The sequence below is a fragment of the Camelina sativa genome, chromosome 15 (assembly GCF_030686135.1).
Source record: "Camelina sativa cultivar CO46 ecotype springtype chromosome 15, ASM3068613v1".
Classification (NCBI taxonomy): domain Eukaryota; kingdom Viridiplantae; phylum Streptophyta; class Magnoliopsida; order Brassicales; family Brassicaceae; genus Camelina; species Camelina sativa.
In genome coordinates this window covers 3,381,529-3,395,072 of record NC_141894.1, presented here as the reverse complement: position 1 = coordinate 3,395,072, position 13,544 = coordinate 3,381,529, and the positions used below count along the sequence as shown (strand labels likewise).

Genomic DNA, 13,544 nt, shown 5'->3' with positions numbered 1-13,544 from the left:
AAAACCGACTAGTAATAATTTTCGTATTGAATGAGTCAGTCAGATGATTAATTAAATATATTGCCTTCTTAATGACAATTTTTTAAAAAAATTCTAATGTGAAAATATGCAACTTATATTAATTATTGGATAATTCTGATTCTCTTTATAATGCGGTGATAAGAATATTTCAAGATTGTTTTTTTTTATAAAAAAGATGGGTAAGGGAAGCAACAAAAGTAGGGGAATATTTAACAGATTAGTATGCTGCAAATTGAGCTTACTTTATTTAATGATACTACTATTTTAATTCGGGTATCTTTCTTAAAAATGGACCCCTGGATGGGGAGAAGTTTGGTATGTGACATAAATGAGGGTATTTATAAGGGGTGTGTATCATTATAAAATACAAACAAAAATACAAAATTTGAAAATCTTCTTATTAATATTGTACTGGTATCAAATATGACATGAATTGAAAGTCAATTTCTAGAATTATTTTTTTCTTTTTCTTTTTCAAAACACTACTACTGGCTCTTTTGTTGGTTGAACTTCGCTGTCACACATTATTAACTCAGCTCTGTCATTGATTCACGTTAGGCGCGTGAATCTCTCTCTCTGTCTCTTTCCTCTTTCACATTCTAATTGTTTCGTTCAAGATCCTTGTTTACATGATAAATTCAATATTACATTTACGTTACCATCTCTTCAAATATTATTATAACTACTACCCTCTGTTTCACAAAGAGTGTCATTCTGAAGAATTTTCCTTATTTCACAAAGACTGTCACTTTACAATTCCAATGTATTTTTTACATTAAATTTTCTAATTTACCTTTTATCCCAAAGCTCATTTTCATTGAATTTAAACCATTAGTCACTTATTAAATAGGGGTAAACATGTATAATTCTATCTTTCCTTAATTTGTGTGCATTGTGTCAAAATGACACTTTTTGTGAAACAGAGGGAATAGTAAGTTACAAACCTCACTCAAGAAAACCAATAAATCAAGAATCAGTAACCAAAGAACCAAGAACCACTAGACACTTATATCTCAATACCTCCGTCTTTCCACCATTGACAAGCAAACAAACTGTGTAAGATAAATTAAAAAAAAAAAAAAGAGAGAAATGCGGTTTTAGAAAAGAAAAAAAAAAGTTGTTTACTTGTGGTGTGTGTGTGTGTGTGTTAGAGTGGGGCAAAGGGCTCTGGAAGCAGCTCGAATCCTCCATTGTCAAATATGAGTCCGTGATCTGGCGACCGGTCATCAATGCTATGCAACCAGTTTGTGTTCTTTACGTCTTCTTTCAACAACAATGCATCATACCTCGAGCTTTCATACATGTCCATGTCGCTCAATTTCCCCATCAGTCTTCTACCCTCATTTGCTTCATTCCCGTTCTCTGTCCCGTTGCTGCTGATAGACTCCGAATGATTATTCCCTGAACGGATTGGCTGGATCTTGGATGAGGCTGGTCTGATGCTCTGAGGAAATAGCGTTGTTGTTGATAGTGCGCAACCATTGGTCTTCCCGCTTCTTATGTCCTACACACCATCAAACATGTTGAGATATTTAAAGCATGGTACCTACTTGCGCGCCTACTGAGAAAAGATATATACGTACCATGTGCCTAATGGCCATATCCAGTGAACTTTTTGAGAATGACCTGCCAAGTCCGTTGTTATTATTGTCTGTGACAGCAGTTGACGAGGTCCTCACAGTTCTCCGTGAAGTTACCTCAGAAACGTTTGAAATCCTTCGGGGCTCTGGTGCATCTGTAAGATGCTGCCTATTACCACCAAAACGGCCATTTCCTTGGGTCTCCGAGATTCTTCCTCTCGTCACAATAGGAGATGAATTCCTTCTTGTGATTGGACCTTTGGGTTCTGGACTTGCCTTTGCCGTGCTGCCACCTGTGCCTGGCCTGGACCTGCCAGCTGATATTGGTCTGTCCGGGAGAGTTGTTCTGAGGTTAGGTGGGGTATCAAGAGTAAAGTCTGGTAGCACAATTGGCTGTTGCGGGGTAGTTCTAACTCTAGGTCCAGGAGAGCTTGGCCTAGACAATGAAGGTGCACTACGACCATTTGATGCAGCACGTCCACTTGAAATATTGGATCCTGGAGTTGCAGACACCGAGGTTGATGGGCTGCGACGGGTAGGGGTTGAAGGACGTGAATTTGGTCTAGAAGCAATTATATTTGGGGAGTTTGCTGAGAGCTGTGGTCTAGAAGTTGGAGTTGATGGTCTTGAGCTCAGGGACGGTCTGGCCTTGTCCATGGATGAACTAGATGACCCAGGACGGATTCTCGAAGGAGTTGAGGCCCGTGATGCCGAAGAAGTACGGGTGGGAGTGGAAGGTCTAGCTGAAGATGAAGAACGGGAACTCGGGGATGAAGGTCTGATGTAGGACGAGACTGAAGCAGAACTAGTGTTCAAGATGGAAGATGGTGAACGGCCTGAAGTAAATGAGCTGTATTGCGAGGTGGAAACGGACGGGCGAGTCACTGAGCTACTTCTAGCAGGACGTGAGGAATGGTAACTGGTCTCTGACTGCGAAACTGAAAGCTGAACAAGGAAAATAACAGCATTGGTTTATTGGTTTATGAATAAGGTAATGCAGTTGTATGAATCAGGAAGTTATGAAGACCAAACAAAGAAGGCAAAGTTTCAGAAGCTCTTGAATGTGTCATCAAGAACCAGAAGGGAGAAAAAGGAAAACTCAATGAAGAAAGTTTGTACCCTTGATGCCTTTGAAGCAGAACTGGCTCTAGCGGAAGATGTAAGCTTTGGAGCTGCCAATGATGAATGAGAATCGTTTCCAAGAGGTGTTCCAGGAGGAGTAAGAAGCCTAGCGATAACATAAATGAGCCAAGAGATGAAAAAAGAGTCAGTTCCTATACATAATTTAACCTTCCCAACAGAAAAGTGGACACTCCCAAGTGCAGGGTAACCAAAAAGATCAGCAATTTCTAATTACAGAGTGGGCAACTATTCGATAGGAAGCACAAAGATATGCAAAGAGAGAGACAGAGTAATCAGCAGAAACATACCAATCATAATCATTTTTTCCACCTTCAGCGGAAGACAAGAGATCATCACCTTTGCCTCTAGGAGCTGGTTTGGATCCGACCGAGAGTCTCCCAAGTTTTGCAGAAACTGTAGACAAAAAATGTCGTGTGCAGAGATATATTAGTGTCAAATTTAAGAAACAGATCAGAAGTGATGAAGTAGTAGAACAAGAGATCCAGCAAAAAACTTCATTGGTCCCAAAAAAAGAAAAGTACTTTTGTTAGAGATGGCACTGTCTCTCAACAAATCACTATAACCGAGAGAAAAGCAAAGAGATCGAATCTAGAAGACGAAGACAGTTTGAAAGAGTGAACATCGTTTTCGTCTCTGAATCTGACAACTGTGTCTCGTAGCAACAAATTCGAAGATCCCCAGATTTTTATTTTTATATATTTATAAATTTACAAATTTTGACTAGTCACAACGAACTCAAAAAAAAAGAGAGGGCAAAATTGGAACGAACCGTCGGGTAATTCGTCGGAGGAAGCCAATGGGAAAGAGCGACGGATCTTTGAGAAGAGATCCAGATTCTCATCGGATTCTCTCGCGAAACCGTTTTGAGATATGTTGTTGTGATTGCTGCCTCCTCTACGAAACTGAGAGATCGCCGGAATATTCCTCCCACCGGAAAGAGATTCTCTTAGATTCCTATTCATTGTCGTCGGAGGAGAGAGAGAGAGAGAGAGAGAGAGGCAAGCAAAAAAACGAAAGAAGCAGTCGAGGCTGTATGTGAAGGAGTTTGCTTACAAATTACGCCATTAGAGAAGAAAAAAAGAGAAAGAGAGAAGGAGAGAGAGATTCAGATCTACTAGTAAAAATGTATAATTGTTGTCACTTCCAAGTTGGTGAGGGATATGTTGTAACCATCTAATGTTATCACGATGCATGTTCATCTTCTTCTTTTTTCCTCATCAATCAATCATACTCCCTTTTTTATATTTCTTTTTATAAAAACTATATAATATAAAATATTTATGAGGCGGAGATGTGAAGGTAGTTTCCTTATTTCTTAGTAATATAATAGTAAGTTTTTTTTTTATGAATGTGTATGAGTTAGACCCCACGTGCTCTTCTCTTTCTTTATTTGTAAATTTTTTTAAGAAGTTGATATTTTAACCAAAATCATTTTGTTATTACAGGTGACGTACTATTTCCGGAAACCTACCAAACAAAAAACCCAAAATTTACCGTATTGTTGTGTTAGTAACCGTTAACAAACAACCATAGTACTAGTAGATTGCTTACCTTATCTCACTTTGGCAAATCGTAACAACATATTTTTATTATTTTTAAACAAACATATATTTATATTTATTTTGTTTTCCTTATCGGAATTATGGACAAAGACGGCTCGGGCTCGACCCCCATTTACTCCCATGTTTTCCTTGTTTTTTATAGGCTGAAAACGATACCTCCTTTGTTCTTTATTGGGCCTACTTCACACTCCTTCCGGCCCATCATACTCCCCGCTACACATGACTTGTCTCTGTAATATAGATAAGAGATAGCAACCCCTTAAAACGGTGACCTTTTGAAACGATGACGTTTTAACTACCCCTCCTTCTAATTGGCTTTCTTTCCGATACCGACCTCAATTTCCGGTTATTCATTCGCCGGTTTTCTCTACCGAATATCGCAATCCTCCCAATCCCTTTGGACAGCGACGTCAAGAACGTTCTTCCACCGTTATTATTACCAGATTTCTCTATCATCTCGTGTTTCATCAAATTGTGTTCTTTCTCTAACTCACTCACTCTCACTCTCATCCTCGATATCTCCAGTTTCAGATCTCTGTTCTCTCTTCTCAACGATGCATACGTGTCTCTTGGCGAAACCGCTCTGCTTTGTACCCCTGACGACAGAACCCACGACGACGACCCTTCTTCTGATTCTCCCGACAGAGCTTTCTTTAGTCGCATCTGTTCCGAGTAAAGCACTCGAACCACCATTTGTACTGGAAGCCGATCGTTTTGTGCCACGTGGTTGCTTGCTTCTTCTGAGAGTTTGTTGCAGTTAACGAATTTGCAAAGCTTCTTGCTTTCTTCTTCTGTCAATAACGGATGAGCCTAATTTTCCATATTTGATTATTAGTTTGAGATGTTTTCTAAAACATAGAGAAGACAATTACTTTTTATTTACCTTGAGATACATATCGATGGCTCTGTAGATCCCGTCGTCTATGATACGTGCATGTTCGGGTAATGTCTCTATAATGGCCGTGAACTTGTGTAGATTCAGGTATGGATCCGGTGCGATCTCAGCCAAGTAAGCATCCATGAGCCGTCCCACTTTTAGCAACGAACTGTACTGTCCTGTGGAATCAGAGTCGTAACCACATTCCTCATCTTCTTCCTCGATCCTCTCAAGAAAGAATGTGAGTATCCTATGGACAGTATCCACATCATAAAGTGAATCGTCGTTTTCGACAGATGGTATAAGAAGGTCATCGAGAGACGCGGTCTCTAGCTGATGCCCGATTCTATGTTCTAACTCGAGCCTGCAAGAGATCTCTATATCTATTATAGTTCCAACCTTTAGCATCCCAAAGAGGAAACTGAGAGGTATAATTGAGAAAGAATAAGATCCTTTTTGTTCATTCGGCAAAAGTGTAACCACGGCTTCAACTATTTTCCTCTGCTCCTCGCAGTTTCGGTTGATGATACCTTTTACTGATGCTTTAGCGTAATGCACAAGAGAAGCGACGATACTCTCTGACCTTACGCCTAATCTCGCCATTGCTGATACAACTCGGGAGTAGTAATCAATCCCGAGAGCAGAGAGTTCTTCGGTCAACAGCTCGAGACAATCTCTTCCCTTGAGCTCCTCTGACAAACCTGATACTAACTGTTTTCTATAAGCGTTCATGGCGATTGCCTCCACGCACCTGTTAGGGATTTCAAACGTTTCAGCCATCTCTTGCGTCTGACAAGAACAGAGTACTTGGACAGATTCATGGAGACTGCGGAAAAAGATCTTGTCGTGGTAATTCTCGGCTAGGAAGATCAGATTCTCTTCTTTATAGTCGTCAGTCATCTCAAGATAACCAGCAGCGCAACGGAGAGCAACAACGTTGAAGGCAGTGATGTCGAAGACAATACCGTAACAGAACTTTATGGCGAGTTCAAACGTCGTAGGTCCACCAGGGAAATCTCTGAGCTCGATGGTGGAAGAAGAGTCCTTGAGTTCTCTCACCTTCTTCCTCATTTTTCCACTCCTAGCTACTAGCGGAAACTGCAATAATGTTTATTGTTTATTTTTTTTCTGATGCCTTCGTTCAAAAATTGTAAAGGGAAGTAATTTCGTCGAACAGTACTAACCTTGTGGAGTAGAAATGATTCCCCATCGACAATAACAGTGATGTCACCCGCAACATCAGAGAATATGCTGCATTTGTCATAAAAATCAATACGTTCATAACATCATCAATCAAGTGAATATATATTTAAAACTAAACAGAGATTACAAAAATGGAAAGGGAAGACAGACCGAGTGGAGAAGGTGGTAGGAACAGAGGAGCGACTGTTACAAGGAGTATAAGAAGGAGAAGAGAGAGATAAAGAAGGGCTGTCTGAAATAGTTCCCATCGTGAATCTCTTTATCTCACTACAGATCGCCGGGATACTCGAGTTTACAGAGAATACTGTCTTGGGATTAACAGATCAATCTCTCTGCTTTGGCTTTGTGTGCGGACAGAGACGCTGCAGCATTCTTAAGAAAGTTACGGAGGAATAAAGATTGTCGAGTGCTCAAGAGGAGAAAAGCTTTGTCTTTATTTAAAAAGCATAACGGGTATAGTGTTACAAAACTTTTAGACCGGGTTAATTCCCGGTTTAAACTTTCATGGACGGACTCGGTCCAACTTTTGGAATTATTAAATTCTTTTTGTACTGAACCAAATTTAAGCTACGTATAACGGCATTGGTCGGACTTTTTGGACTTAGTGCTCACTGCTCAGCCTGATCGGACCGTCTCGTTTCACATGCTAGTCCTTTGTGCATCTTCAGCTACGTGTTCCAAATCCAAATTAACTCATTTAAGGGTGACATATGATTCAGAGCACGTGAGAAAAGCAAAGAGGATGTGGGCACGGAACTCTATAAAGACTCCACTATTGTTGTATCTTGGAATCGTAAACATGCTCTTTATTGCATTCCCATTATATCACACCGGTTTAGAAAAATAACACGCTATTAAACCATAAATAATGTAAAACACTCTACTTCTAACAAAACTCATAATAAGTTTGGTGGAAGTTTGTCCAAACTTGGTCAAGACTTATACCTCTTTTTTAGATACAGAAGAATTGAGAGAATTGGAGTCGCGGTCTTATCAAGACCGACCAGAGTGGAGCAAACAAATAGCAAAGGACAGAGATAAATGATATACTTTTTGGAAAAGATATTTCAGGTTCTCAATTAGTTAATGCATCACTGTGTTTTCTTTTGGTATGTTCTTATTGTACATCTCGTGCTTTTCATGTATATACATGTTTACTAGCCAAAGTTGATGTGTAGTTATATGCACCACAAAATTTAAATACTATCCAAAAGAGTACAGTAACCCGTTGATCAAGTTGTCTACTTGACATAGGATTGGTGGCGCATTGTAGGTTCTATATATATATAATTTGTAGTAAATGTGTAATTTTAACTGTTATGGTACAAACAAACAAATCTATTTCATATCAATTTTTTTTTGGTTTATCAAATATCCGAAACTACCTTTTGCAATCGCGGAAAAAATGCGATCTTTTATGACTAATCGTGTTGGTGATGATCATTTGCAACTTGCAAGTGATTGAATATAAAAATATAGAATAGGTGTCTGAATTTGTCAAGCTATTAGATGTTTTGCTTGACTTAAATGCAGAAACAAACGTGAACTCACGAATAAATTCACATGATAAACAATATAATATGTCCACTGCCATATAGTATATAAGAAGAAGACTCGAACCCTAGCATTGTGGACGTTAATTTAATTTTATTACCTAATTATGACTATTTATGGGGATATTTTCAAACTTGAGGGTCTTATTCACAAATTCTTTATTTATGTACTTAAGGAAAAAAAATAAAATTAGAGGGGATATTCGTGTGAAAATGTTTTGGGTTGAATGATTTATCCCAAAGTATCCTCCAAAGTCCAAACCGAGAAGGGATTTGGTCGTCGCAGTAGGGTTCTTCCTTTTTCAAATAATTTCTTCCTTTTCATCACATCTCCTCTTAATTCTTATTCATCTCTTGAAATTTTTTTTTCTGCTCATGTACGTCCGATCCAATATTTTTCGTGCTCCAATTTTTTCCTCTGCCGGTAAGTTCTGCGATCTCGTTGGCATTGATCTGGGGTTCCTGGTAGAATTATATATATATAATCGTCTAGAATGGTAGATCTAACCTTAAATTTCTGAAATTTGGCTCCCGAATTGTAACCAGGTAATTTAAATTGCTAGAAATCAGAGTTTTTTGAAGAAAAAAAATCCGATTTTTTTGAACGATTCTGTACCAAAAAAAAGGAAGGATTCTGATTTTGCAAATAATGTTGCTTTGTAGTTCTGGGTTTTCTTAAGAGACTTTAGGTTTAGGTTTGGATGATGATGATACTATATCCTTTTCTTAAAGCAAATTTATCTAATGCGTTCATATTGTAGTTAGATGCGTAGGGAAGATAATTATGTGCGTTGTGATCTATGAAACGGGTAATGTTAACAAGGGTATTTATTATGCTTATTGAAAGTTTTATTCTTTACAGTTTGCTAAGTTGAATATTTATTTCTTATGATTTTTATTCAACAGGGAACAGTTACATCCTATTGATGCAGTTTTGATTCCTACAGAGCCTTTGGAGTTTATTTGGTATTATTCCCTTTAATTTATCGAGCGTTTTTCTCAAATCTCTTGTAAGGAGAAAACTTGCTTGAAGAAGATCTTTCAGCATCAAAAAATGATGCATTCAGGCTGCAAACGACTACTTCTGCCGCTTCTATTCTTATTCTTCGTTGTATTCGTTGGGAACACCGCCGGCGCAGATTCTCAATGGGAGGTTTCACATAAAGTTAGAGCTTCACCCCATGAAAACATGGGACGGAATGTTATTGACGGAAGTGGTGTAGAGAAAACCTTACATGACATAGGAATGGGTGACAAGAGAGGCAGTCACAGCAAAGTTTCTGTCTCCACTGTTGCCTTGTTCACCTTGGCAATGGCTGCTGCCACTGGGTTAGGTGCAGTGCCCTTCTTCTTTGTTGAACTTGATCCTCAATGGGCTGGAATATGCAATGGCATGGCGGCTGGTGTTATGTTGGCTGCTAGCTTTGATCTTGTAAAGGAAGGGCAGGAGCATGGCTCTGGTAACTGGGTTGTTATTGGGATTCTAGCCGGTGCTTTGTTCATCTGGCTCTGCAAGAAGGTAAGCAACTGAATGTTTGGCTGTCAGTCATCTAGTTACTTTTCTGTTGTATACTCTTATCAACTGCAGAGTTGTAGAATCTCATAAATGTTTAGACTCACATGCCGAGAAAAACTTGTCTTTTCTCTTGTTTCCTCTTACATTAGCTGCCTGCCAAGTTGTATGAAATTTCAGAATTAAAAACTCACTCATTAAGACTCTGTATTTTGGACAGATTCTTGAACAATATGGTGAAGTTAGCATGCTGGATATTAAAGGTGCAGATGCAACTAAAGTTGTTCTCGTCATAGGAATTATGACACTTCATTCTTTTGGGGAAGGATCTGGGGTTGGTGTATCGTTCGCTGGTTCAAAGGGTTTTAGTCAAGGGCTTCTGGTCACTTTGGCCATAGCTGTCCATAACATTCCAGAAGGGTTGGCTGTTAGCATGGTGCTGGCATCAAGGGGTGTTTCTCCACAAAATGCCATGCTCTGGAGTATAATAACATCCTTACCTCAGGTAATCATATGATGTTCTGTGATTTAATGTCTTTGTTTGCATAACATGTTACTGATTCATTTTGGTATTCTTTACCAGCCTATCGTCGCTGTGCCAGCTTTTTTATGCGCTGATGCGTTTAGCAAGTTTTTGCCTTTTTGCACTGGATTTGCTGCCGGATGCATGATTTGGATGGTTATTGCTGAAGTGCTTCCTGATGCATTTAAGGTGAATTTCATGTCGTGATTTATGAAATCAATTGTTGATGTTCGTATTTGAGAGATATGCGGATTTCACTTAGTATACTGAATTAAATTCTATTCATTGTTACCACAACAGGAAGCGTCTCCGTCGCAAGTGGCATCTGCAGCCACAATATCAGTAGCTTCCATGGAAGCTCTTAGCACTCTTTTCGAGAGTTTCACACATGATTACAAGTAAAACTACGGAATTCAAGTAAAATTTATATGTTGTTCCAATATATTGGTTCTTAAATTCAACTAAGGCTTCATTTTCTCCAATCTGCAGCTCAGAGGATGCCTCTGGCTTCTTCGTTTCACTCCTCTTTGGTCTGGGTCCATTGCTTGGGGGTGTATTTCTGGTTGCATCGGCAGTCACCTTCCGCCTCCAGCACGCCCTTCTCATGGGAGTAGCCTCAGGCATTGCTTTTGTCCTTGGTCTTTGGCGTCCGCTTCAACTACTGGTATCCGCAAAAATGGGATTCATCCCTCTGCTTAGTCTACTTGCAGTTGGAGCTGGACTGAGCCATTTCATTAGCTCGAGCATCCTGAATGTAACTTGTCGAAAAAAGTCCGGGGCAGGCAGTTTAATAAACCCTGTAACCAATTTTCCAACCAGTGTGATAACACTCCAATCATTATTAGCATGTGGAGCGGTTGGGTTCCATGCACTAGCCGAGGGGCTTGCTCTTGGGGTAGCTGCTCCAAATGCTTATGGACTTGGCAGACACATGGTTCTCCCGGTTTCCCTACACGGGCTTCCTAGAGGGACAGCGGTTGCAAGCTGTGTCTTTGGGGCTACTGACAGTTGGCACGCAGCTCTTGCAGCAGCTGCTTTAATAGGATTTGTTGGACCCATATCAGCCATAGGATCCATATTAGCCGGGATAGATTACAGTGGACTGGACCACGTAATGGTGGTGGCATGCGGTGGATTACTGCCCAGCTTCTGGCAGGTGATTAAGAGAGCGGTGAGGTTAGAGAGAAGGAAAGGCAGTGTGGGGATGGTGCTGGGACTAGCGTGTGCTGTTGTGTGTCTGACTTTCACGAGACTCGTGTGCTTGCACACGCCCTACTGCAATTCTGCACCTGAGGCTGTTAGATGATGATTCCTTGTGAACACACACACACACACTCTCTCTTTCATTCCATGTTGTTGTAAGATATGTACTTCATACTCTGGTTTAACTTGTGTCAATAGAAACTTGTTGGATGGTAGGTTGAATGGAAAAGAGAGTGTCTTGTACTGTTAACCTAAATATATATGTTTGGATTGAGATAAAGTAGATGGGGGCTTTCTTTAGCTCTAATCTACTGGAATGTAACAACACTTTTGACCATAGATTGCTTATTTTATTTTTCTTTTGACAATATTGTTTAGTCAAATTTTGCAAGTGGTTCTTGTTTTCTTGACAATCATCATCATCTGTCCAATTACACACAATAAACCCATTATTAGTTGACGCCGTCATAATGAAAGACGCATCATTAGTTACGTAGTCCATTAAAACTGATCAAGTCCTTGTGTTTACTTTGACCTCAACTTTTGTCTACCAACAACAACAAGCGTCACCACGTCATTTGCTTCTACCAGTTTTCCTAGAATAGTACGCAGAGAGCTTTCTCTTACATAAAAGAAGTACAATGTCCGAGAAACAAATCATTCAATTCTCTTATTGAGTTTTATATTCATGGTAGTAGATAAAGAAAACAGCAAACTTGGCCTAACAATGACATCCAAATATTAGGATGGACCTAAAGAAGTTCATCTTATTTATTCCAACACAAACCAGAACTAAAGTCGTATTGCGGAAAATGGTTTCAAACTCAGAGATACCTATGAACGGACGGAAAACACAAGAGGAACTAAAACCTCAAAAAGACTAAGATGAGAGATTCAATCATCCTTCTCTTTCTCTGAAATCTCTGACATCTCTACCTTCTCCTCCACAGACTGTGAACCCGTCATCCTCGCCAATATAACAAACGACATACCTCCAGCAACATTGTTCGCACACCTTAAAACCACTACACCGGTTTTAAACACCAATGGCGGCAACACCTTAGCCAGCAAGAACTCAATCCCATTCAACGTCTGGTACCTCACATTGGCACTCACCCCCATATGCGTTGCCCAAGTCAAAGAATTCAACACAGTAGGCGGCGGTTTGTTCGGCGTTTCGAAACCAGGGTCCATCTTCTTCCTCAGCAAGATCAAACCATTAGAGATAGCTGTTCCAACAAGACCTGCAGCTAATCCCACAGTAGCAAAAACCATTCCTTTGTACACAAGAGTCCCACAACGGTTCATAAGAGTGAAACTACCCTGTTCAAACATATGACTAGATGGACAGTTTCTAAAGATTCCAGGCAAAGTCTGTGAAGCGCCAAGGGTAGTTGCAGTAGGAGCTAACAGATACATGAGTACGAAATTGAGAATCGAACCTACAACGAGAGTGGAGAAAACGAAATCGAGCTCGTTCAATCCAAAGTTAGGTCGTGAAGCCATGTCACCGAGAACACAAGCGCTAAGTCCTACGATCTCTTCCATTAGTACCTTAAAAGGGAATTGAGGATCAGCTGCAACTCGTGATCTCCATCCTTGTAAGAACATCCCAATTGGTCCCCATGGAGACGATTCTTCTCCAGCTTCACCGCCTGAACCACCTCCGTAACCATCTCCTCCTCCGCCGCTTCCGCCGCCGTGATTACCGATGCTTCCTCCACCATCACCGCCTCCGGCGCATGGAACCGCGAGTTTTGGAGATGAGAAATTAGTGTGGAGTGAACAAACCGATCCTTGTCTTGGAAACGAGACTCTAGTCGTCAGATCGCGTGAGAGGTTGATCACTCTAGGCAATCGAACACTGCTCTGATCCGATTTCGCTGATATATGAAGCTTCGCTGCCATAGCCGCCATCTTTATCGAGAATGGACGAAAAGATCTGTGATCCTCTCCGAGAATTCGAAAATGGCTTACTCAAGTGTTTGTGTTTTTGTTGGCTTTGGTGAAATCGAGTGTAACCTGATCATCTACGCTTTAAAACCCTAGTTTTTTTTTTTTTTTACAAACAATCAAAATCAATCGGCCCATTTCACACGTGCGAAACTAAAGCTGTTTCCGAGCTCCCACGTGGCCGCATCACTCAACTACTTCACCAACTTAAAACTAATTTTAGCTGACCACCACCATTGTTGATTTTTTTCTTTTATAGTACTATGTATGATTCACTAATCTTTTGAAAAGTATTAGCATTGAACTTTCAATGTTTTTTAATTAGATGAATGATTCAACTTTTTTCGCCAATATTAATAGCACAAGATGAATAAATCCAAAGAATGTAACTGAATGGTTTACAATGCATCAAC

The 13,544-nt window shown here is 40.0% G+C and overlaps 3 protein-coding genes and 1 non-coding gene across 6 annotated transcripts; 1 reads left to right on the top strand and 3 right to left on the bottom strand.

Moving 5' to 3' along the window:
- Positions 1-880: 880 nt before the first annotated feature.
- Positions 881-4,100, bottom strand: LOC104745018 (uncharacterized). The gene is made up of 5 exons (XM_010466174.3): positions 3,514-4,100; positions 3,032-3,137; positions 2,721-2,829; positions 1,605-2,546; positions 881-1,525 (listed from the first exon to the last, which is right to left on the bottom strand). Exons 1-5 carry the CDS (start codon positions 3,704-3,706, stop codon positions 1,169-1,171), a joined length of 1,707 nt encoding a protein of 568 aa, XP_010464476.1. The 5' UTR covers positions 3,707-4,100; the 3' UTR covers positions 881-1,168.
- Positions 4,101-4,305: 205 nt separating this feature from the next.
- On the bottom strand, positions 4,306-6,798 carry LOC104745017 (putative BTB/POZ domain-containing protein At3g08660). Its single transcript, XM_010466173.3, has 4 exons — positions 6,537-6,798; positions 6,368-6,434; positions 5,190-6,281; positions 4,306-5,116 (listed from the first exon to the last, which is right to left on the bottom strand). Exons 1-4 carry the CDS (start codon positions 6,632-6,634, stop codon positions 4,598-4,600), a joined length of 1,776 nt encoding a protein of 591 aa, XP_010464475.1. The 5' UTR covers positions 6,635-6,798; the 3' UTR covers positions 4,306-4,597.
- Positions 6,799-7,975: 1,177 nt separating this feature from the next.
- On the top strand, positions 7,976-11,546 carry LOC104745016 (putative zinc transporter At3g08650). Of its 3 annotated transcripts, none has more exons than XM_019237373.2 (7): positions 8,135-8,363; positions 8,705-8,748; positions 8,846-9,458; positions 9,673-9,957; positions 10,036-10,164; positions 10,276-10,373; positions 10,465-11,546. In XM_019237373.2, exons 3-7 carry the CDS (start codon positions 8,994-8,996, stop codon positions 11,279-11,281), a joined length of 1,794 nt encoding a protein of 597 aa, XP_019092918.1. In that variant the 5' UTR covers positions 8,135-8,363; positions 8,705-8,748; positions 8,846-8,993; the 3' UTR covers positions 11,282-11,546. The 3 variants fall into 3 exon arrangements, with proteins under 3 accessions (XP_010464473.1, XP_019092918.1, XP_010464474.1); XM_010466172.3 differs by having other exon boundaries at positions 8,701-8,748; XM_010466171.3 differs by lacking the exon at positions 8,705-8,748 and having other exon boundaries at positions 7,976-8,363.
- A 274-nt stretch (positions 11,547-11,820) lies between these two features.
- LOC104745015 (protein RETICULATA-RELATED 3, chloroplastic) lies at positions 11,821-13,423 on the bottom strand. Its single transcript, XR_015581998.1, has one exon. It is a non-coding gene; the product is annotated as a protein RETICULATA-RELATED 3, chloroplastic (transcript).
- Positions 13,424-13,544: the final 121 nt, after the last annotated feature.

Excerpts from the sequence above, each read along its gene's own strand:
- LOC104745018 (XM_010466174.3), bottom strand. The coding sequence starts at position 3,706 with ATGAATAGGAATCTAAGAGAATCTCTTTCCGGTGGGAGGAATATTCCG. Across the intron at positions 2,830-3,031 it reads GGAAAAAATGATTATGATTG|GCTTCTTACTCCTCCTGGAA; the intron begins GTATGTTTCTGC and ends TGTTATCGCTAG. Across the intron at positions 2,547-2,720 it reads CTGCTTCAAAGGCATCAAGG|CTTTCAGTTTCGCAGTCAGA; the intron begins GTACAAACTTTC and ends TTCCTTGTTCAG.
- LOC104745017 (XM_010466173.3), bottom strand. The coding sequence starts at position 6,634 with ATGGGAACTATTTCAGACAGCCCTTCTTTATCTCTCTCTTCTCCTTCT. Across the intron at positions 6,435-6,536 it reads CCTACCACCTTCTCCACTCG|CATATTCTCTGATGTTGCGG; the intron begins GTCTGTCTTCCC and ends TGACAAATGCAG. Across the intron at positions 6,282-6,367 it reads AATCATTTCTACTCCACAAG|TTTCCGCTAGTAGCTAGGAG; the intron begins GTTAGTACTGTT and ends ACATTATTGCAG.
- LOC104745016 (XM_010466171.3), top strand. The coding sequence starts at position 8,994 with ATGATGCATTCAGGCTGCAAACGACTACTTCTGCCGCTTCTATTCTTA. Across the intron at positions 9,958-10,035 it reads TAATAACATCCTTACCTCAG|CCTATCGTCGCTGTGCCAGC; the intron begins GTAATCATATGA and ends ATTCTTTACCAG. Across the intron at positions 10,165-10,275 it reads TGCTTCCTGATGCATTTAAG|GAAGCGTCTCCGTCGCAAGT; the intron begins GTGAATTTCATG and ends TTACCACAACAG.